General features: G+C 35.4%; 2 protein-coding genes across 2 annotated transcripts; both read left to right on the top strand.

Annotated features, from left to right (window-relative positions):
- Positions 1 to 6,461: 6,461 nt before the first annotated feature.
- LOC140513389 (olfactory receptor 4K3-like) lies at positions 6,462 to 7,476 on the top strand. Its single transcript, XM_072623055.1, has one exon. It carries the CDS (start codon positions 6,483 to 6,485, stop codon positions 7,416 to 7,418), a length of 936 nt encoding a protein of 311 aa, XP_072479156.1. The 5' UTR covers positions 6,462 to 6,482; the 3' UTR covers positions 7,419 to 7,476.
- Positions 7,477 to 22,855: 15,379 nt separating this feature from the next.
- Positions 22,856 to 23,794, top strand: LOC140513513 (olfactory receptor 4F4-like). Its single transcript, XM_072623259.1, has one exon. It carries the CDS (start codon positions 22,856 to 22,858, stop codon positions 23,792 to 23,794), a length of 939 nt encoding a protein of 312 aa, XP_072479360.1.
- Positions 23,795 to 23,928: the final 134 nt, after the last annotated feature.

The following is a 23,928-nucleotide window of genomic DNA, read 5'->3' as shown; positions in this document are numbered from 1 at the left end:
GATCTGGGCTTGAAGTAGAGCTGAAAGTCTGGTGATTCTGCCATTCCTAGGGCTTTCCTGCTTGTCTGTATGATGTCGTTAATTGTTGCCAGTGAAGATGAGGAAGATGGATCCTTTTCCATAATGATTTCTCCCCTCAATGATGGTCATGTGGGGCTTGGTTGGAAGGAGGTCTGGGGGTTTGGGGGACTCTACTATTCCTAAGTCTTTATATACCACTGTCACCATCACCATCCCCCTATCACTCAATGAAACTCTCTTAAGATTGTCTTCATTTTGTGGCCTGGTTCCCAAATTATTTTTCAAGCTGAAAACATCCTTTCCTTTTTTTATAGTAATTAATTTATTTGTTTTCAGTTTTCAACATTCACTTTCATAAATCTTAAATTTTCTCCCCCCCAACCCCCACGAGATGGCTTGCAATCTTATATGGGTCCTACACAAACATTCTTATTAAACACATTTTCACATTAGTCATGTTGCATAGAAGAATTAAACTGAATTGAAGAAACCATGAAAAAAACGAAAGCAAAACATAACACACAAAAAAATAGTTTGCTTCATTCGACATTATGATTCCATAGTTCTTCCTCTGAATGTGGATGACTTTTTGCCTCAAGAGTCCTTTAGGAATGTTTTAGGTCCTTGAATTGCCGTAAAGGGCTTAGTCTATCAGAAGCAGTCCTCTCACACTGTGGCTGTTACTGTGTATATGAAAAAACCCTTTTCAAATTTAAGGCAAAAGTAAAGCTTCAGAGAATTTCACAGCTGACAGCCTTCAAAAGTTAATGGAATTATACTCCTATGGGACAAAAAGTACCACATACATCATTATATCTTAAAATGTATATTACATTCCAACACATAGCATTTACAAGGCATTTAGAATAAAAACACAGAGGCTGATTAAAAACACCTGTAAAAATACATTTTACTTAGAAGAGATTTGGAAAAAAAATAGTAGTCAGTAACATTGAAAACTCTTAAATAAATCCTCTCATAAATCCACTAAATTAATACTAATTATTTAAGAACTGCTCAGATTAGTTTTGTTTTTTTTTTCAATTTTGTGCTCAGGTGATGGTAGAGAATTTTTACATAGAAGCTGTCCTAAGATCTCTAAGTTATACTTAGCAAGTGAACGATTATCAATTCCTAGGCAAGTTCACATGTTGGAGATGATCAGTTTGTCTGGAATAAAATCTGCTTTATATAATCTTCTCAATCTTTTATAGCCATATGTGCCACAATATCATATTACAATGAAAAGTCACAAATAAAATCAGCACTATTAATAGGGTCTCATGCTGGGTGCTAAGGATAGAAATATGAAAAGACAAACCCTATTCAGTCACTACCCTCAAGGATCTTACAATACAAAACGGTTAAAGGATCGTGACAGCGACACTGCAAATGAGAAGCACAAAACAGTTGCAAAAGTGATATCAGGAATTTTGGAAAAGAAACACTTCTTTCAATTTTTATTGATAGGGGATCCTGATTAGGAAAGTCGTCTTGAAGGAGATTGCGCCTGAGAGTTCCCTTAAATGGAGAGAGAGATTCTAGCAAATGGGAGATGTGGAGAAATTACATTCCAGGGATGAAATATAGAAGAAAGTCTTCAGGGAAAGATTTTAAACAATTGCTTGTTTGGGGGCTTTCTATTTATATTTAGTTGTTCTTGGTCTCGAATTTTTAGACATGATTTTTCAGATGATTATTGCATCTTGAGGAACCTTAGGCATAAAGAGGTCTCAGGGGACAGTAGAAAATGAATCCTTTCCATGAACGTTATGCTCTGCTGTGCTTAGAACACAATGTGGAAAGTTCCCTGATTTACCACAGGGAATACAATACTTCACCAAAGTGAATATAATCTATTCTACTAAACCAAGGATGATGGTCATTCAAAGTTCAATTTTCTCTGATAGAAAGACTAGGTGCTCATTATTATCCACAAACTTGTGATCAAATGACAAATCACTGGCTGAGAGACTGCATATGGTAAGTCATTTCTGTTGTTTTTCGACCTCTATTGTTTTCTCCCTTCTCTCCTCCTCTCTTACGAGGGACAAAGGACAGGGTTTTAGAATGTTGAGCATATATAATGGTACAAAATACAATATTAGAAGAAAGAAGAAAGTTTTGGTTCATTTTCCTTTCCTTTTTCTACCTTGCTATTTCCAAAATTTCCACCTTTTTCAAAGTGGGGGAGAGGGAGAGTTTTGTCTGTATTCACAGAATGGTAAAATTAACTGTGCCAGGTAGCACAAAGAGACTCATTTCTTCTGTGCGACTTACCTACTCTTACTGTTATTAAGGAAGTAAATTCATCTTATCCTTACTAGATTGTTAACCAATCCTATTTTAAAGAACGCAGTGAAAGAAAGGGAGAGGAAATTATTGATGTCTTTGAGAGCCAATTTATTTTGTGTACCCCCAGAGGAGTACTTATCTTTGAAAATATAGCTAAAATTTATAGAATCACAGATTTGTTGAGATAGAAGATCTTAATTTCTTCTGTTTCCTTATTACCTCCACCCCAATATTCTGAGTGAAGGAATTCAAGCCAAGAGATGCTACTTCCCAGTTTCCAATAAATCCTTTCTAATTGTAGTCCATCTCTAGTGTGTGTATATGTGTGTGTGTGTGTGTGTGTGTGTGTGTGTGTGTGTATTTGTTGGGGAAATGGAAGAAAAAATGAAGAAATTTACACGATAAATTTATTACATATTTAAAAGGGATAGCACGTCGTACATAAAAGATTTGAAATTTCATTTGCAAGTATCTTTTAAAAAATTATACTGTTATGGATATCCTTGTTTTATTCCAGAAATTAAAAATAAAATAAATAAAATTTAAAAAAGTAAAAATCCTTTTTAGTTTGATTTAATCTTTTGTATCTGGTAGGTACTATATAAGTTAAAGGAAAAAATCCCTTACAGTTATTCTTTTCTTTCTATTTTCTCCATTTTTTCTGCTTTCAAATCAGAATGAAAACCAAAAAAAGTTTACTCATTCAAATGCATTAGTATCTGTAAGGCCAGTCTAGATTAAGGAAAAGTATTAATGAGGGAATATTTTAAGAGCAGTTTAGTAGTATATTTTCAAATATTTCCAATTATTTTAAGTATTCAATAGTAGCATGGATTTTTGTATTTTAGCTCAATTATTACAAATGGAATTAGAAAATACTGTCAAGAAATTTTATCAACATATAACCAATAAACACTTATTCAGTGTCTACTATATATCAGACTGCTGTGCTGAGCAGCAAAATATTCTAGGGAGTTGTTTTAAGGATAAATAGCAGTAGTTAAATATTCCAAATCATAAACATTAGGAATCCCCACATGACTTAAAAACAGCTAATTTTCTTAATTAAGTGAAACACTGATTCACTAAAACCTATTTCCATGTTAATACGCTAAGAATAATCTTATTTTCATGCTTGGGGCATCGACAATTTTACACCATGCTTGTTAAAAGTATTGCAAATTTTGTTTGGGGATAGAACAATGAACTTGGGTGGAAAAAGCACTAGATTAAACAACAGGACCACTGAATATGAGTTGTAGTCCCATCACTTTCTACATAATGTTGGGTAAATTTCATCACTTCTCTGGGCCTTATTTTCCATGCCTGCAAAAGTAGGATTTGGAGAATTTGGATTAAAATTCCTTGTAACACCTTTGATTTTTCCATATCTAAAATGTCATGATTCAGAATCTTCCCATTATGAAAACCTCTTATACATTACATAACAAGCCTTTCTATGGAAAAAAAAAATTTTTCTCGCAGGTGATTTACGCCCATGGGCACATGACCTAACAGTATTTATTTTTAACTTAAAAAATTCCTTCAACTTTATATCAAGTGAAGAATATATTTTTGGTGAGGTTTAAAGTTTCCAAGTATAATCATTTTCCCTTTAGTCAGTGCAGTATGTCTTGCCCCATCTGAATGAATTTTATTAAAGGAAAGAAGTTAATTTCTCACAAAAATGAAACTTCCTTTTTAAAAATCTCAAACTGAATCGTGAAAATGATTGTTTAAATTCGTCATCTTACTTCAGTAAAAGACTGAATATCTCATGAAGAGAGTAAATGAAAGGGAGATGAAAAACTTTTCTACTCTTTGTCTTGATAAATCATGCAAAAATTGTCAGTCATCATTTTGCCCATTTTCTTTATTATCTGAGAAGATTATTGATATTGTAAACAGTGATGAAATAATGTTCCATAACACCTAACAAAATTTTAATCAGTCACTCAATAGATATTTATCAATCATTTCCTATGTACCAGACACTGTACTAAGTGTTGAAGAGTTTCACTTGAATCAATTTCTTTTACAGATGTCAATAATCCCCCCCTGCGTTAAGGAAGAAAGCTTCCTGTTACAAAGGTGGAAATATAGTTGATGGCAATAATGATTCAGTGAACGTAAAGGTGAGTAAAGACATCAAGTTAGCTAAGGAAGCCAATAGCTAAGTATGACGTGGTTGAACTTAATTTATCTTCCTCTGTGGATGCTGAGGAAGCTTTCTGTTTTCTTTTTTGGTCCAGATCACCTGTGATTTAATTGGTACAGCAACTCCTCCTCCTCAACAGCAGCATAGACTGGCACTTGCTGGCAGTTTACATCTTAGAGCATTTGCTGAAGCACTTGCTGAAGCACAATGACTTACCATAATACCTCTCAAGTTTGTCTACAGTGAAAACATGAAGTCATTAGATCTTATGATATTGAGTACTGTCTACTTTTACAAGAAAAGTTTAATCTATTTCACTGGGTAGTTGATGCACAGCTTTTCCTCTTACATATCAAAACATCATCACATTTGTACCATTTGTACCTGAAGGAAATCTAAGATTCTTTATTCTAACTATATTGTTTTCCAGCTAAGGAAATATCAGTTTCCAATTTTGTTGGACAAAGCCAATATCACAAAAATAGTAAGTAATGAAATTAGTTTTAGCTCCTCTGTTTCTCAGACTTCGTATTTATATCAAACTGCTATTGAGTTAGGTCAATGAAATCTTAGAATTACATTTTGTGATTTATTTTAGTTGTTTTTTAGTCACACATTGAACACATTTCAGGATCATTTCAGAATTTTATTCTGCTTAATTAGTTAAAGATTATTCATTAAGTGACTGCTGTGAGTCAGAGAAGTGGATAAACTACTCAATGCCAAAACCTCAGATTACATTTTAAAATTTTCTTATTAAGTTGTTGGATTAAATTACCTATTTTGCATTTGTTTAGGAATCTCTCTGTAGTTCTTTTTGCCAAATCTGATGATTTACTTCCATTTTGGTTTATACTTGGAATCACAAAGTCACTGAATGTGGAATATGGGTGGGATATTTGAGACATGATCTACCTCAGGGACTTCTCCACTGTTGATTATTTTTAAGTCTTCTTGGTTTTTTTGAGTATCTTTTGGCTTTTAGCAAACCTTTACATACTTCCCATTCAATATGAAAGGAAATAAATTCTAGAATCTGTCACACATAAGTAGAAGGCAAGATTACTATATTAATTATTCAAAAGAATAGATTTTTTAGATTTAAACTTAACATTGATAAAAATAAAATAATATTTTATTAGTATAATAATTTGGCATAATAAAGTTGTTAAATATTTGTCAGAGCACAGTAAAGTAAACTCCTGTGAACCATGAATTTTTTTCTTGTTAGCCAGCAGTTTTATTCTCAACATAATTTTTGAATATTTCTATATCATGTTCACCCTCCAGTTTCTTTGTTGTCTTGGATTTGCTTAAGAACAAGGTTCATAATCTTGACTCACAGAGATAATTTAAAAAGAAATCTACTGAAAATCTCATAATCTTTTTTTCCCCACAATTAAAAAATGGGGTATTCTTTTCCAAGTTTATAACATTTAACTTCAGTGGTTGAATAACAAATCAGAGGCCCTGGTTATTTTAGGGGATCAAACAGATAATTTTACACAGTGGAATTTATTTTTTATTTTTTTTTTTAACTCAGTATGAAAAGGGCTTCTTATCCAAACCTCAGTCACTTATTTTTGATTAGCTTTCCTTCAACTGTATCTTTTTTTTTTTCAGGAGTTTTCCCTTTCCCATCCTACCTCCATTTTTTTGCCATTCCCTCTTCATCCATAATTCTTTTTTCAGTTAACACTGTTACTTTTGGAATATTTCAATAGGATGATATAGTTATTTTTTTCAAGTATTTCACATACCCCTTTGTCCAGATGTTCCTTTTCCCTTGGGGTATGTTCACCTCACATAGATTGAGAACCCATAATCTCTCAAATCATGTTGCCCTATATATTACTGTAAGGCTGGTTAAGTGAACATAAAATGTGGTTTCATATTTATGTGGGAGAATATTTATTTGAACATTAAAGTTATAGAATTAACCTCTTTTACATTCAAATGACTATTTTTCTCATTTTCTCCAAGGGGTTTATGGTAAAGACTTGAATGAATGGCTGAAGGAAATCATTCTACAGTGTCTGAGTTTGTGCTGTTGGGACTTTGTGATTCATGGGAACTTCAGATTTTCTTTTTTATTTTGATCTTAGCGGTCTATCTGGTAACTGTTTTAGGTAATGCCTTTATTGTGATTTTAGTTATCACTGACTCTCATCTCCACTCCCCCATGTACTTCCTGTTGGCCAACCTTTCCTTTGTTGATTTGTGGCTTTCCTCAGTTACTTGTCCAAAGATGATCACAGACTTTCTCAAGGAAAATAAAACCATCTCCTTTGGGGGTTGCATGTGTCAAATCCTCTTTGTACATTTTATTGGAGGGGGTGAGATGGTACTTCTTGTGGCCATGGCTTATGACCGTTATGTAGCCATATGCAAGCCACTCCACTACACAAACATCATGAGCCAAAGAACATGCATTTGGCTTGTAATGACCTCATGGACTATTGGATTTGTACACGCTATGAGTGAATTCGTTGTGATTGTGAAGCTGCCCTTTTGTGGCCCTACTGCAGTGAACAGCTTTTTCTGTGACATCCCACTGGTGATTGAGCTTGCCTGCATTGATACCTATTCCCTGGGAATCTGGATGAATTCTGATAGTGGTAGTCTTGTTATAACATGCTTCATTCTCTTACTGATCTCCTATACTTACATCCTTTTTACAGTCTGCCATTACTCCAAAGATGGAGCATCCAAGGCTCTCTTCACCTGCACTGCTCATATCACGGTGGTAGTATTATTCTTTGGGCCCTGCATCTTCATCTATGTGTGGCCACTTAACATAACATCACTGGACAAATTTGTTGCTGTGTTTTACTTAGTCATCACACCTCTCTTAAATCCAGCTATCTATACATTTAGAAACAAAGAGATGAAAATTTCCCTGAGAAGATTTACAAGTCAGTATGTGAATTCTAGGTGGAATTAGTAAGAACTTTGTCATTAGAAGATTCACATTTTATGCATCTCAATGGACCAACCAATGGTTGCCAGCATGCTGAATTTAATTTCAGGTACGTGACTGGCAAATAAAAGTTATAATACAGAAATGTGATAATATACAAAATTAGTGTGTTGATAATCAAAGTAATATATTGTTATTTTTTGCATATTATTCATTATTATATCATAATTTATAACAAATAATTGATTAAATTAAATAAGTGTCTAAACATAGAAATTTGCTGCCTATTATCGTTGATTGATGCCCCATAATGACTTGTTTTCATGGCTTATAGAGAAATCCATCTATTTTGATAGATCTGTAAATGACTAGACTTCATCTACCATGTGGTACCAATGGAATTGGTTTGGTGACTGTGTTCTTCCTGAAGTTCAACATAGAGTGTAAGCGCCAGGGACTATTTCATTTTTGTCTTTGTGTTTCTGGCACTAGGTCCACTCCTTGATACACAATGGAAATCTAATAAAGGCTTGTTCATTGGTTGACTGATGTCTTGCTCTTGACCATTTTTACAATTGAGATCTTGAAAAGCTTTGGCGATTACACTTAATTTGTCAAATATAAGTGACTTTTGAATAATGGTAAAAAAAAGTAACTGAATCACTACCTTTTTGCTTCTCACTAAGAAGAAAACGGGAATATTTTTTAAGGAGGAGAACAAAAGCAATCGATATAGAAGGCAGGAAGAAATGTACAGGTTCTTGATGTTATCTTAGAGAGTTTTTCACCTACTCAGAAAGGATTAAATGAAAGTAGCCTTTAACTTCCCCTCTTATTCCTTATAATGTGAAGGGCAGAATGCCTTATATTTGTTTTTTTTAATCTATTTGACCATGATTCTAAGTTGTCTGTAGAGTCTATTTATCAAATGTAGAATTTGAGAAAAGATTTCTTACTAGTACTTGCTTGTTTTATTTTGTTGATCTTGAAGGCAAAAATCATATATATATATGTCTATATATGTATGTATTTATATGTATATATATATAATATGTATACATATATATATATATGTATATATATAATGAATCACTTTCTTCTGAGATAAAGTTAAATTTGTCATGTTTAAATTAAAGGAAACCATCGTTATTTTTTTTTTTACCAAACTGTCAAAATATATATGGGAATGATATTGTCTATACCCTTTGATTCTAGAGGGCAAAACACAAAATAAAACAAAAGAATTAAACATCGCCAAAAATAATGAAAAACACACAAGAAATTCTAGCGTTTCAAGGTTTGCAAAGTGATGTTTTCAAACTTACACCATTTAGTAATCAAAATTGCCTCATTTGGGCCAAATACTAAAGAGAACTTTTTTTCCTAAAATAAAAATAATGGGGGAGAACATCATGACATTTTCACTCATTTCATTTCCACTGGACAGAATGTCAGAGATTGACAGAATTATAAACATCTTCATGGTTAATATGACCCTTTTTCGAGAATAGTTTTATCATACCAAAGCTCATCTAAGTTTTTGGAATTATGATTCTACCTTCCTTCATTCTAGAGGACATCTTATCTTTATCTCACTGAATTGATCTAGTCAGGGAGTATAATTCTTACCCTTCAAAATACCCTTCCCTATAAATTGATAAATATTTCCCATCCTCCAGTCAGGGAAGAACTATGTGGGGGCAATGTTGTTATGCATACATTGCCTCGCCTCATTCCTGGGTCCTCTTTCTAGATATAACTCAATGTCCTCCTTGACTTGGCATCAGGAAAATCTGAGGTTAAATCTTACTTTATACGTTTACTAGATGTACGATGCTAATTAAGTCAATTAACCTCTCAGACTCAATTTCTTCATTGGATAACAGGGGAAAAAATAGCACCTTCCTCACAGGGTTTCTGTGAAGATTGACATAAGTAACTCTTTTTCCACATCTGAAATTGCTACATAAATTCAATTTATCATTATCATCTTCATCATAATCATCATGATCTTCATCTTTCACTTCACATTTTTCTCCTGAGTCGACTCAAATAAAGGATGTTCATCCCAGGGTTGAAAACCATTGTTGGAGGCCATATGGGTTTGAACCAAGGAGCATGAAACAACTCCAATCCTGTAAAGTCCCATTTCAAAGGTGACTGGATAAGGCCTTTCTCTCAAGGAAAGGTCACGCATGACCTGAGATGAGAGTGGACTCTGCATAGATATATTGATATATTTTGCTGCTTCTCAATCCTCTGGTTCCAATACCTGGCTCTAAATTTAAATTTGCACTTCTGATACAGCCCTCATTCCTACATCCTACTACCACTGAGACACTAAATAAACTAATTTGTTACCATTAGTCATCTAGGTTAGTCCCAATCCTAAATCTTCTCTGTTCTCCTCTTCCACTCCATCCCCTGGAACTGTTATCTCACTTGCTAACAAATTTTTGCTCATGTAAGATTTCTTCCTCTCTTTTTCACCTCATCCTCTTTATTTTTTTAAAATTAATGTCCTTTTTTTCTCATTAAAACTTTATCTTGTGGAAGACACCTCCTTACTGGCCACCTGTCCACAGCTGGGTGGTCCTTCTCATGCTCTTGACACATGAAGTCAAGAAGAAATGTCATCGTACTCATTCTTGCCCATTGCCACTTTCAGATAATCCCTTGACTATCATCTCTTTTCAAACTTTCCTTCTTTGAGGGTCCTTCCAGTTGCCTATATCTTTGGAGTCTGTACATTTGTTTCTGGTCTTCAGATTATATGCCTTCTTCAAATATTTTAATGTCAGAGAGTATTCCTTTGTATAGCAGTGGGTGAAGTAATCTTGGTCCTGGAGTCACTAAGACCTGAGTTTAAATTCAGCCTCAGACAAATGTCACAGTAGCTGTGTGACCATGCACAAATTGTTTAACTTCTGTTTGCCTCAGTTTGCTCAACTATCAAATGGGAATGACAAAAATGGATCCAATAATAATATAGCCAAAAGAAAACTAGTTGTGACAAAAAAGTATTTAATTCCACCCAACTAAGTATACGCCTTATGTATGTACTATGTGCCAATCACTGTGTGAATTTCTAGGGATGCAAAGAAAAAAATTAAAATATCCCTGTTCTCAAGGAGTGCATGTTGTATTGCCAGTATTCAAGAACACTGCCAGGGAAAATCTAGCAAAATGAACTTCATGCTATTGTAAGTACTCTGCAGTCCATGCTTCAGGGCATCTTATTTACCATGGATGATCTAGAACCAAACATTTTCACATATTTATCAGGAAAGGAGTCTCTGATTAATATTTTAATACCTCAAATGACTAATGAGGTAGGAAAGTAGACATTTTCAGCCTAGAAAGTTCCTGTCAAAGAAGATCCAGAAATGTAACAAAACTGATCAACACATTAAAAAAATATGAGGCAATCTTCCAGAGGCAGTCAAGATGGAAGAGTTAAAAAAATACTTAGGCTTTCCCAACACTCCCTTTAAACAGCTTTACAATAATGCATCAAATCAAATTCTGGAGTAGCAGAGACAATAAAAGGTTAGGGTGAGCGATTCTTCCAGCTCAAGATAACTCAGGAAATCAGAAAGAGAGTCGTGTGACATAGGGTTGGAGGCAGGCCTGGAGCCTACATATATACAGCAATAGTTATGGGACTCAGTAGTGGTAATAGAAGTATCAGGAGTTTGGAACCTCTCAAGCCAGAGATGGCAAGGAAACCTGGCAAGTCCTTAGCAGGAGATTACATAGGACACCTTTACACTTACTTAATGTAGGACCAGAGAGTGTTTGGGGAATTCATTGTCAGTGTTCCTTGGTTTAAACCCTTATAGTCTTTAACAGGAGATTTCACAACTTGAATGAACATCCTTTATTTGAGTTTCCTCATAAGAAAATGTGTGGTGAAAGATGCTGCTGCTGCTGGTGATGAAAAATAGCACTTACGTAGCAATTTAAGGTATGAAATAGTTTTATTTATGTCAATTCTCACAGTAAACCTGTGAGATAAGTGCTATTGTTTTCCTTGTTATCCAGTGAATAAATTGGGTCATAGAGTAAGGGCAGAGAGGAACACTTTCAGTCAATAGGTAGCAGGAGTCCTAAGGAACAGCTTTATTTTTGGTCACAAGGGATCACGGACCCTGAGGAACTATATCACTTCTAGTCTGAAGAGAGTACAGATCTGAAGGAGCAGTATTGATTGTAAACCCTGGCGATTAGGTGCAATTCCTTGGTAAGGAACAGAGTGCAGGCCAACAGAGAATTGACCACACCTCTCCATAGATCACAACACCTTGGAAGGACCAAAACTTCCAAAACCCTACAACTAACTCTAAAGATAGTAGTGTTGAAAAAGCAAAAGACTGAGGCATTCTGGCAACAGAACCCAATTTTAACAAAAAATTCAAAATCAATAAGCAATGTGGAAAAATGAACAAATAAGAAAACAACAACAACAAATATACCTGACCATAAAAATCTACTATGGTGACAGGGAAGATTAAGATACAAACTCAGAAGACAATGAAGTCAAAATAGCCGTATAAAGTCTCAAAGTCAAAAAAGAATAGTATAAATTGGTCAAAAACTCAATAAGAATTTCTAGAAGAGCTTAAAAATGATTTTTGAGGGGTCAACAATCACTTTAATCAAGCATGTATATATCATTCCTTTACTTTAGGAGAAAAAATCAGCACCTTAAACTTCAGAGAATATATAGAGAAATGCAGATTAATAGACAATGCTTCCAGGAATGGCTGAACAACGTGTGGTATATGAATGTAATGGGACACTATTTTAATATAAGAAATGATGAACAGGAAGACTTTAAAGAGTCCTGTAAGGAGTTATATAAGCTGATGGTGAGTGAAAGGAGCAGATCCAGGAGAACTTTGTACACAGCATCAATCACAGTGTGCGAGGAATTTTTCGAGTACAGTAAGTCCTTCACAGTAATGCAAGGATCTAAAAAATTCCCATTGGACTCTTGAGGTAAAACGCCTTCCACATCCAAAAAAAGAATTATGGAAATGGATCGCAGAATGAAACAGATCACTTTATGTTGTGTTATTTCATTTGTTTTTTAAGGTTTCTCCCATTCATTTTAATTCTTCTATGCAATATGACTAAGGTGAATATGTATTTATTAAGAATGTATGTGTAGAACCTATTTAAGATTGCATACTGTCTAGGAGAGGCAGTTCCAAGGGAGGTGGAACATGTAAGATATATGGAAATGATTGTGGAAAATTGAAAAAAAAATAAAATAATTTATAAAAAATGTTAACTCACTAGAGTTACTCACTGCCAACACTTTTTCAAGAACTCAAAAAGCCAGAGGGGAGGAGCCAAGATGGTGGAGTAGAAAGACACACATATGCTAGCTCCTAACCCACAGCCCATAAAATACCTGTAAGGAAGAACTCCCAGCAAATTCTAGAGCAGCAGAAACCACAGAACAATGGAATGGAGGAGACTTCTGCTCCAGAGAGACCTGAAAAACTGACACGAAAGTTCCATAGCACACTGGACCAGAGCAAAGCCCAGCCCTGCCTTGGCCACGTGGCACCTAGAGTAGCAGATCCCAGCAGGCTTCAGGGACAGAATCTCCAGTGGCCGCGAAGGTCCCTCCACCCACAAGCGCCAAAGGTCAGTGAGAGGGTCTTTTCAGCTTGCCAAGAGGGGAGTGGGGTCTCTCCATAACTCAGGCCCCCTCCGGAGGCAGCAGAGGAGGCAACAGTGGACAGAGGCTCTCAAAGGAGGCAGGAGCTTGAATCCATCTTTGAAGGTCTCCCCATAAACCCCCTGAGGGAACTGAGCCCAGTGTGGCAACCCTGCCCCCACCTGAGCTCCTGAACTTAATCTCACACTGAATAGCAGCCCTGTTCCTGCTGAAAGCCCTGAGGCTGGGAAGCAGCATTTCAATCTCAGACCCAAAGCACTGGCTGGGTGAATCTGGAGGAGAGGTGGGTGTGGAGAGGAAACTAAGAAGTCAAGGAACTGGTTGGGAAAATGCCCAGAAAAGGGGGGGAAAATAAGACCACAGAAGTTACTTTCTTGGTGAACGGATATCTTCTCCCTTCCTTTCTGAGGAGGAAGAACAATGCTTACCATCAGAGAAAGACACAGAAGTCAAGGCTTCTGTGTCCCAAACATCCAGAATAAATATTCAATGGGCTCAGGCCATGGAAAAGCTCAAAAAGGATTTTGAAAATCAAGTTAGAGAGGTGGAGGAAAAACTGGGAAGAGAAATGAGAGAAATGCAAAAAAAAAAAAAAAAACACATAAAAAGCAGGTCTACACCTTGCTAAAGGAGACCCAAAAAAATGCTGAAGAAAATAACACCTTGAAAAATAGGTCAACTCAATTGGCAAAAGAGGGTCAAAAAGCCAATGAGGAGAAGAATGCTTTCAAAAGCAGAATTAGCCAAATGGAAAAGGAGGTTCAAAAGCTGACTGAAGAAAACAGTTCTTTAAAATTTAGAATGGAACAGACAGAAGCTAATGACTTTATGAGAAACCAAAAAATCACAAAACAAAACCAAAAGAATGAAAAAATGGAAGATAATGTGAAATATCTCATTGGAAAAACAACTGACCTGGAAAATAGATCGAGGAGAGACAATCTAAAAATTATGGGACTACCTGAAAGCCATGATCAAAAAAAGAGCCTAGACATCATCTTTCATGAAATTATCAAGGAAAACTGCCCTGAGATTCTAGAGCCAGAGGGCAAAATAAGTATTCAAGGAATCCACCAATCACCGCCTGAAAGAGATCCAAAAAGAGAAACTCCTAGGAACATTGTTGCCAAATTCCAGGGCTCCCAGGTCAAGGAGAAAATATTGCAAGCAGCTAGAAAGAAACAATTCAAGTGTTGTAGAAATACAATCAGGATAACACAAGATCTAGCAGCTTCTACATTAAGGGATCAAAGGGCATGGAATATCATATTCCAGAAGTCAAAGGAACTAGGACTAAAACCAAGAATCACCTACCCAGCAAAACTGAGTATAATACTTCAGAGGAAAAATTGGTCTTTCAATGAAATAGAGGACTTTCAAGCATTCTTGATGAAAAGACCAGAGCTGAAAAGAAAATTAGACTTTCAAACGAAAGAATGAAGAGAAGCACGAAAAGGTAAACAGCAAAGAAAAGTCATAAGGGACTTACTAAAGTTGAACTGTTTACCTTCCTACATGGAAAGACAATATTTGTAAGTCTTGGAACTTTTCAGTATCTGAGTAGTTGGTGGGATTACACACACACACACAGAAACACACACACACACATACACGCATGCACACGCACATACAGCAACAAAGAGCACAGAGTGAATTGAATAGAAAGGGATCATATCTTTAAAAAAATGAAATTAAGGGGTGAGAGAGAAATATATTGAGAGAAGAAAGGGAGAAATGGAATGGGGCAAATTATTTCATAAAAGAGGCAAGTAAGAGACTTTTCAGTGGAAGGAAAAAGGGGGGAGGGGAGAGAAAAAACATGAACCTTACTCTCATCACATTCCACTAAAGGAAGGAATAAAATGCACACTCATTTTGGTATGAAAACCTATCTTACAATACAGGAAAGTGGGGGAGAAGGGGATAAGTAGAGTGGGGAGATGATGGAAGGGAGGGCAATGGGAGGAGGGAACAATTTGAAGTGAACGCTCATGGAGAGGGACAGGATCAAAAGAGAGAATAGAAGCAATGGGGGGCAGGATAGGATGGAGGGAAATATAGTTAGTCTTACACAACACGACTACTATGGAAGTCATTTGCAAAACTACACAGATATGGCCTATATTGAATTGCTTGCCTTCCCAAAGGGAATGGGTGGAGAGGGAGGGATGAAGAGAAGTTGGAACTCAAAGTTTTAGGAACAACTGTTGAGTACTGTTCTTGCTACTAGGAAATAAGAAATACAGGCAATGGGGTATAGAAAGTTATCTGGCCCTACAGGACAAAAGAGAAGATAGGAACAAGAGAAGGGAGGGATGATAGAAGAGAGGGCAGATTGGTGATAGGGGCAATCAGAATGCTTGGTGTTTGGAGGTGGGGGAGGGGACAAATGGGGAGATAATTTGGAACCCAAAATTTTGTGGAAATGAATGTTAAAAGTTAAATATATAAATCAAAAACAAAACAAAACAAAAAATGTGGAAAAAAAAGACATCTCAGCAGACACAATCATGAATTTCCATGAGGAGCAGAATTATTGCTACCCAAAAGCTGGTTAACATCTATATGAAATAGTGGTACACATTGTTTCTTTTTTTTAATGGATCTCAAATCTTATTTATGACCAACTGCAAGATTTGTGGAAGTCATCACCTAAAATTGAACATGACTTTAACAATTATCTTGTCATCATCTTGCTGTCTACATAGGTTCTTACTCTAGACTATCTGAACTATTTGTACTCAGGTGATGGTAAGGAGTTTTTAGACCTGTCCTATGAGGTCTAACTCATAATTGACATATGACTGATTACCAATTCATAGGAGGTTCACCTGTTGGAAACTCAATTTGCCTGACTGTTATAAAATCTTTCATATATGACCTTCTCAGTCCTCTGCAGCCATATGTCACCACATCATACTTCAACGAAAACTCCCAAATGGAATCGACACTATGAAGAGGGTCTCATGCTGGGCAGTAAGGAAAGAAATATGAAAAATACAGCAACTTTACAGTCACTACCCTCAAGGATCTTACAATATAAGTTGGATAAAGAATATGATATTCATACTGCAAGTTGAAAGTGATAAGCATAAAACACTGTTAATGGTAATATTAGGAATTTTAGAAAAAAAAACACTTCCTTCAACTTTTGTTGATAGGGGGTGATGATCAGAAAAGTCTTCCTGAAAGAAATTGCACCGGAGAGGTACCTAGAAGGAAGAGAAAGATTCTAGCAAGTGGAAGATGTGGAGGAAGTTCATTAAAGGGAAAAAATACACAAGAACGTATTCAAGGAGGGCACTTCTTAAAATATTGCATATTTAGGGACTTTATGTTTGTATTTAGTTGTTCTTGGTCTTGAATTTTGAGAGACAATTTGGCCGATGTTAATCTCATCCTAAGGAGCTTTAGTCATAGAGGTCCCAGAGGACTATAGAAGATGAATCTTTTCCCTGAGATTTATGCCCTGCTCTGCACAGAACACAATGTGGGAACTTCCCTATTTTACCACAGGGACAACACTACTTCCCTGAAGTGAATATAAAATATTCTACACTAAGGATAATGCTCTTTCAAAGACCATGGTCTGTACTTAGCAAAAACTAGATACCCAGTATTCTCCACAAACTTGTAAAAAAATTAAAAATCATTGACTGCACAGGGACTGCATATGGTAAGTCATTTCTGTTATTTTTCTACCTTTATACTTATCTCCCTTCTCTCTTCCTTATGATAATGCAATTTCTTAGTATCAACGTATGGCAGTTATATAGCTAAGAGCAAAGAAGCAAAAGCCTCACTTAACAGACATAGGATAGAGCTTTAGAATATTAAACATATGAAATGGCACAAAAATCCAATCTTAAGAGAAGAAAGGTTAGGTTCCTTTTCCTTTACTTTTATTTTTGTACTTTGCCATTTCCAAGTTTCTGCTTTTGTGGGCAATAGGGAGTGGGGAGAGAGAGAGTTTTGCCTATATTCACAGAATTGTAAAATTAATCATGCCAGATAGTACAAATAGACTCATTTCTTCAGTGAAACTTACCTAGTTTCTCCAGTATTAAGGAGGCAGATTCATCTCGTAGCTTTCCTTATGAGAGTTTTAACCAATCCCATTATAAAGAAAGCAGTGAAAGAAAAGTAGAGGAAATTATTGGTCTTTTTGAGAGTGAATTTTTTTTGTGCAACCCCACAGGACCTGGTATATTTGAAAATACAGCATAAGTCCATTGAGTTATAGATTTTTTAGAGCTAGGAGACCTTACCTTTGTTCGATTCCATTTTTATCCCCACCTCCATATTATGAATAAAGGAATCTAAGACAAGAGATGCTAAGTGTAATATAGCTATTTAGTAAGAGAGTCAGGAGAAAAACTGTGACCAACTTATCCCCATCCAAAGTTCATTCTCACCTAACATATCACCTGCAAGCTTTCAATAAATCCTTTCTAATGGGAGCCATCTCTAGGATATTGCTGGTAGGGAGAAAGAAAGAAAAAAAGAAAAACAAAGAAATTTACGTGATAATTTTATTATATATTAAAAAGTAATATCAAGTTGTACATAATAGATTTGCGTTTCATGTGCAATCATATTCTTATTGTGCTATATTATGTAAGTTCTTGTTTTATTCCATATACAAAAAAGAACACATAAAAATGAAATTATATTAAAAGTCATTTCTTAGTTTGAGTTAATCCTTTGTATCTAGAAAATATTGTATAAACTAAAAGAAGAAAAATTCCCTTCCAGTTTTTTCTTGTTTACTTTCTGATTTCTCCATTTCTCCTGTCACAATCAGTATAAAAGCAAAAACCAAAATTTTACTCATCCATGTGCATTTGTATCCATGAGACCAGCCTAAAGTAAAGGAAAAATCCCAATGATGGAATATTTTAAGAGTAACGTAGCAATATGGATTTCAGTTTATTAAATATTTCCAATTATTTTCAATGTTTCAATATTCAATATCCATAGTAGCATGAATTTTAATATTTTTCTAACTTGATCATTGGAAATGTAGTCAGAAAATACTGTCCAGAAATTTTAGTGATGTTTAGTCATTAGCATTTGTGAAGTGTCTATTGTATACCAAAGTACTGTGCTGAGAAGCAAAACATCTCAGAGACTTCTTTTTAGGAATAAATAACAATGGTTAAGTATTCCAAATCATAAATATTAGGAGTCCCCAAACAACTGAAAAACAATAAATTTTCTTAATTAATGAAACAGTGCTTCTCTAAAATCCATTTCTATATGAATTTGGTAAGAATATTTTTTTTCAAGGCTGGGGCACAGACAATTTTTTGACCATACTTGTTGAAAGTATTGCAAATTATCATTGGGGATGAAACAATGAACTTGGGTGGAAAGAGCATAAGGTTATGCAACAGGATAATTGAATATGAATCCTACTTCAGTTGCTTTCTATGTGATATTCGCATCCCTCATCTCTTCTCTAGGTCTTAATTTCCATGCCTGCCAAAAGAGGAGTTTAAGAATTTGGATTAAGATTCCTTATAAAAAAACTCTGACTTCTGCCATCTCAAAAATGTCATGATTCAGTACCTTCCCATTATGAAAACCCCTTATACCTTACATAATAAGCATTTGTAGCAAAATAATTTTTCTCTCAGGGGATTTATTTCCATGGGTAAATGATTTCCCAACATTTCTTTTTAACCGAAAAAATTCCTTCAACCTTATATTAAACAGAGAATATGTTTTTGGCGATTTTTGAAATCTCAATATACTAATGTTTCCCCTTCAATTGGTGCAAATTCCTTTCCTCTTGCCCCATGTCAATGAACTCTCTTAAAGGAAAGAAGTTAATTTCACGTAATAATCAAATTTAAAATCTAAGACTGAACTGCTTTAAAATTGTGAAAAGGATTGTTTGAGTTAGTCATCTCATTTTGACAAAAGACTGAATATCCAACAAAGAGAATAGATGAGAGAGATATTGAAAATCTTTCTGCCCTTTATCTTGAAAATTCATACAAAAACTTTCAATGCTTACTTTTCCCTTTATCTTTATGATCTAAGGAGATTATTGATGATTTAATGAATAGGAATGGCATAAATTTCCAGTGCTTTTCACAAGAGCTAAGAAAGTTTCAATCAATCACTCAATTGAAATTCAGTCATCACTTATTATGTACCAGATACTGTGCTAAAGGCTATACAGTTTTACTTGAATGTAATTGCTGAAATGATGTCAATCACCCAGACATGCGTGGGGTTCCTGTGGCTTTGAGGCCACATGTGGCCCTTTGACTGAATCAAAATTTCACGGAACAAATCCCCATGATAAAATGATTTGTTCTACAAAACTTGGACTCAGTGAAAAAGCCACACTGAAAAACTTCAAAAGTCACATGTGGCCTCCAGGCTGCAAGTTCCCACACCTGACCCAAGTCTTAAGAAAGAAAGCCTATTGATAGTAAGGGTGGGAAAGGAGGTGATACTAATAATGATGAAAGGAAGGTAAAGGGTTCCAATAGCTAAGGAAGACATGGTTCACCTGAATTTATCTTCCTCTATGGTTGCTTAGTCAGATTTTTCTTTTCTTTTTGGCCTACACCACCTGTGCTTTAATTGGCACAAGAACTCTCCCTCCTCAACAACAGTATAGATTGGCACTTGTCTGCAGTTTACAGTCTTAGAGAAATTCTTGAAACACTGATGGGTTAAATGACTTGCCAAAATGCCTTTCAAGTTTCTCCACAGTGAAAACATGTAGTCATTAGATCTTAGGGTACTGAATACTGTCTACTTTTAATTGAAAAGTTTAATCCTTTTCGCTAGGCAATTGTTTCACAGCTTCTTCTTCTCACACAGGTCATAATATTGTCATAGGGTGATATCATTTGTCCCTGAAGCAAACTTAAGATTATTTGTCCCAAAAATATCATTTTGCAGCTAAAGAAAAATCAATTTCCAGTTTCACTGGACCAAACCGATGTCACACAAATAGGAAGTAATAAAATTGGAGTTTTGAATTCCTCTCTTTCTGAAACTTTCCATTTATACCAAAATGGTATTTGAATTAGACCAATTAAATCTTAGAATTCTAATTAGTGATTTATTTTAGTTGTTTCATAGTCACACATTGAACCCCTTTCAGGATCTTTATTTTGGTCATTCAGTTAATGATTATTTTTTAAGTGCCAACTATGAGCCAGAGAAGTGGATAAGGTTGAAGCCTCGGATTGCATTTTAATGTTCTCTAATAAAATGTTGGATTAAGTTGCTGATTTCAGATTTATATAGGAATCTCTTAGTAGCACTTTTGCAGATCTGATGGTTGACGTTTCTTATTGGTTTGTACTTGGGATCACAAAATCAAGGAATGTTAAATATTGGTGAGATATTTGAGACATAATCTATCTCAGGGTTTTCTTAACTTTTTTTTAAAGTATTGCTGGCTTTTTTTAATAGCCCTTGACTTTTAGCAAACTTTTACATTAAAGGAAATAAATTCTAGGATCTGTCATACATAATTATAAGACAAAATGAAGAAAAATAATTATTTTTATTGTTTAAAATTATTTATTTATTATATAATTATAATCCTTGTATGTAACATTCATATTAATACAGGCATGTATTAATATCATATATAATTGTTCATAAAATTAAAATTTATAGATTTAAATTTAACATTAATTTAATAAAAACTAATAAACTAATAAAACTAATAAACTAAAAACTAACAAACTAATAACTGATAAAACTAATTTGATAAAAATAAAATAAATGATATTTTATTAGCACAAACTTTTAATATACAACATTACTAAATATTTTTTAGAGCACAGTTAAATATATTACTGTGAATCATGATTGTTTTTATTACTAAGCAACAGTTTTATTTTCGGTATAGTTTTCAGAGAAATATGTGCATATGATGTTCAGCCTCCAGTTTCTTTTTTGACTTGCATTTGGTTGAGAATAGAATTGATAAACCTGATTCCTGAGTTTAATTTTTTAAAAAATCTACTGGAACATCTTTTAAAACAGAATGAGATGTTATTTTCCAAGTTTCTGTCAAACATTCAACTACATTGGTTGAAATAATACTTGAATTTTCTGGTTGTTGTAGGGGATTAATTAGATCTTCTTTCACTTGGTGGAATTGGTCTTTGATTCTTTTTTTTTTCTAGCTAATTATGAATAGAACTTCATGTCTACATCTCATTCACTTGGATTTGATCAGCTTCCTTCAACTGTCGCTTTTTTATGTTAATTCATTTATTTATTGTTAGTTTTCAACATTCATTTACACAAAATTTTGAGTTCCAAATTTTCTCCCCATCTCTCCTCTGCTCCTTCCAAAAACTCATTCTGATTACCCTTTCCCCCAATCAACCATCTCTTCTATCACACCCCTCCCTTCCTTTATTCCCATCTCCTCTCTTTTTCTGTAGGGCAAGTTAGATTTCTATACCCCATTACCTGTATGTCTTATTTCCCAGTTGTATGCAAAAACAATTCTTAACAATCGTTCCTAAAACTTTGAGTTTCAACTTCTCTCCCTCCCTGGCTCCCCACCTATACCCACTGAGAAGTCAAGGAATTCATTATAGGCTGTATATGTGTAGTTTTGCAAAAGGCTTCCATGTTAGTCATATTGTGCAAGACTAACTATATTTCCCTCCATCCTATCCTGTTTCTCATTTATTCTATTCTCTCTTTTGACCTTATCCCTCCCCAAACATGTTTTCTTCTACTTCCTCCCTCCTCCAATTTTACCTCCCTTCTATCCTCGCCCCAACCCTCTCCACAGCCTCCACCAGCTCCACTACCATCCCTCTTTCTCAACCCAAGAGAGTCCCTCAGCGCTGAGATCCAGATCCGTGGCTCAATTCCCCCAGGATCTTTTGATGGAGGGCTTCAAAAATGGACGCTGCTGCTGCAGTGTCTGCTCCTGATGGGTCCAGGCTGTGTTTCCTTCTCAGCCAAATGAAGGAGTTTTTCACTGACCTTCGAAGGTGTCTTTGGCGTTTGTGGGCTGAACAATCTGGGAACTGCTACTGCCAGTGGTACCTTGAAGCCTGTTCCATGTCCTGTCCCTGCTGGGCAGCAGGGCCCATGGTGGGCTGCACTTCACTCTGTGTCTGGTGTGACAGACCCTTCCTGTCAGCCCTCCAGGCTGTACTGGGCTGGAAATCTCCTTCACTCTGTCATTCTGTGGCTTCTGCTGTGCTAGAACCTGTTCAGTCATTTTTTACAGATATTTTATGGGCTATGAGGCAGGGAGAAGTTCTACACGTCCATCTTTCTACTCCACCATCTTGGCTCAACCCTCCCTTCAACTATTGCCTTTTAAAAACAATATTCTCCCTTTTCCAGCCTACCTCCATCTCTTTAACATTCTCTCTTCCATCCATAATTATTTTTTTCAATTAATACAATTACTTTTGAGATATTTTGGTAGGATAACATAGTTATTTTTTTTTCAAATATTCTACATACCTCTTTGACCAGATGTTCCTTTTCTCATCAGGTATGTGCATCTCACATAGGTACCCCTAATCTCTCAATCATGTTGCTGTATCTACCTATCTATTATTTATCTATCTATCTCATTGGAGGATTGATTAAAAGACTATAAGATGTGGTTTCATTTATGTGGGAGAGAGCATAATTTATTTGAGAGCATCATTTATTTGAGCATAGAAGTTAGAGATTGAGCTCTTTTTCATTCTAATTACTATTTTTCTCATTTTTTTCCTGAAAGGCTTCATCTTAAACACTTGAATTTATGGCTGAAGTAAATCATTCCACAGTGTCTGAGTTTGTGCTGTTGCGACTCTGTGATTCATGGGAACTTCAGATTTTCTTTTTTATTTTCATATTGACGCTCTACCTGATAATTGTTTTAGGTAATATCTTTATTGTGATTTTAGTTATCACTGATCTCCATCTCCATTCCCCCATGTATTTCTTGCTGTCCAACCTTTCTTTTATTGATTTATGGCTTTCCTCAGTCACTACTCCAAAGATGATCACAGATTTGCTCAAGGAAAACAAAACCATCTCCTTTGGGGGCTGCATGTGTCAGATAGTCTTTGTGCATTTTGCTGGAGGGTCCGAGATGATGCTGCTCGTGGCCTTGGCCTATGACCGTTATGTAGCCATATGCAAGCCACTCCACTACACAACCATCATGAGCCAAAGAAGATGCATTTGGCTTGTAACGATCTCATGGACCACTGGATTTGTACACTCCATGAGTCAATTGGTTATGATTTTGGAGCTACCTTTCTGTGGCCCTAGAGTAGTGAACAGTTTTTTCTGTGACATCCCATTAGTGATTGAGCTTGCCTGCACTGATACCTATTCCCTGGGAATACTGATGAATTCTGAAAGTGGTGTTCTTGGTATGACATGCTTCATTCTCTTATTGATCTCCTATACTTACATCTTACTCACAGTCTGCCACTGCTCCAAAGATGGGGCATCCGAGGCACTCGCTACTTGCACTGCTCATATCGCGGTGGTGGTCTTATTCTTTGGACCCTGCATCTTCATCTATGTATGGCCACTTAACATAACATCAGTGGATAAATTTCTTGCTGTGTTTTATTCAGTCATCACACCTCTCTTGAATCCAGCTATCTATACATTTAGAAACAAAGAGATGAAATTTTCCCTGAGAAGATTTAAAAATCAGTATGTGAATTCTAGGTGGAATTTGTAAGAGCTTTCTAATTGGCAATTCCATATTTTATGCATTCTCAGTGAGCTTCAGGTCAATGGCTGCACTCATGTTGCATACTGTTCCAAGTTTTTTATCATAAAAAATCAATATCCCATATACAAAATTAATGTTGA

Source organism: Notamacropus eugenii, chromosome 7 (genome assembly GCF_028372415.1).
Source record: "Notamacropus eugenii isolate mMacEug1 chromosome 7, mMacEug1.pri_v2, whole genome shotgun sequence".
Lineage (NCBI taxonomy): Eukaryota > Metazoa > Chordata > Mammalia > Diprotodontia > Macropodidae > Notamacropus > Notamacropus eugenii.
Note: the sequence above shows the minus strand (reverse complement) of the source record. Positions and strands in the feature narration are given on the sequence as shown.

Excerpts from the sequence above, each read along its gene's own strand:
- LOC140513389 (XM_072623055.1), top strand. The coding sequence starts at position 6,483 with ATGGCTGAAGGAAATCATTCTACAGTGTCTGAGTTTGTGCTGTTGGGA.
- LOC140513513 (XM_072623259.1), top strand. The coding sequence starts at position 22,856 with ATGGCTGAAGTAAATCATTCCACAGTGTCTGAGTTTGTGCTGTTGCGA.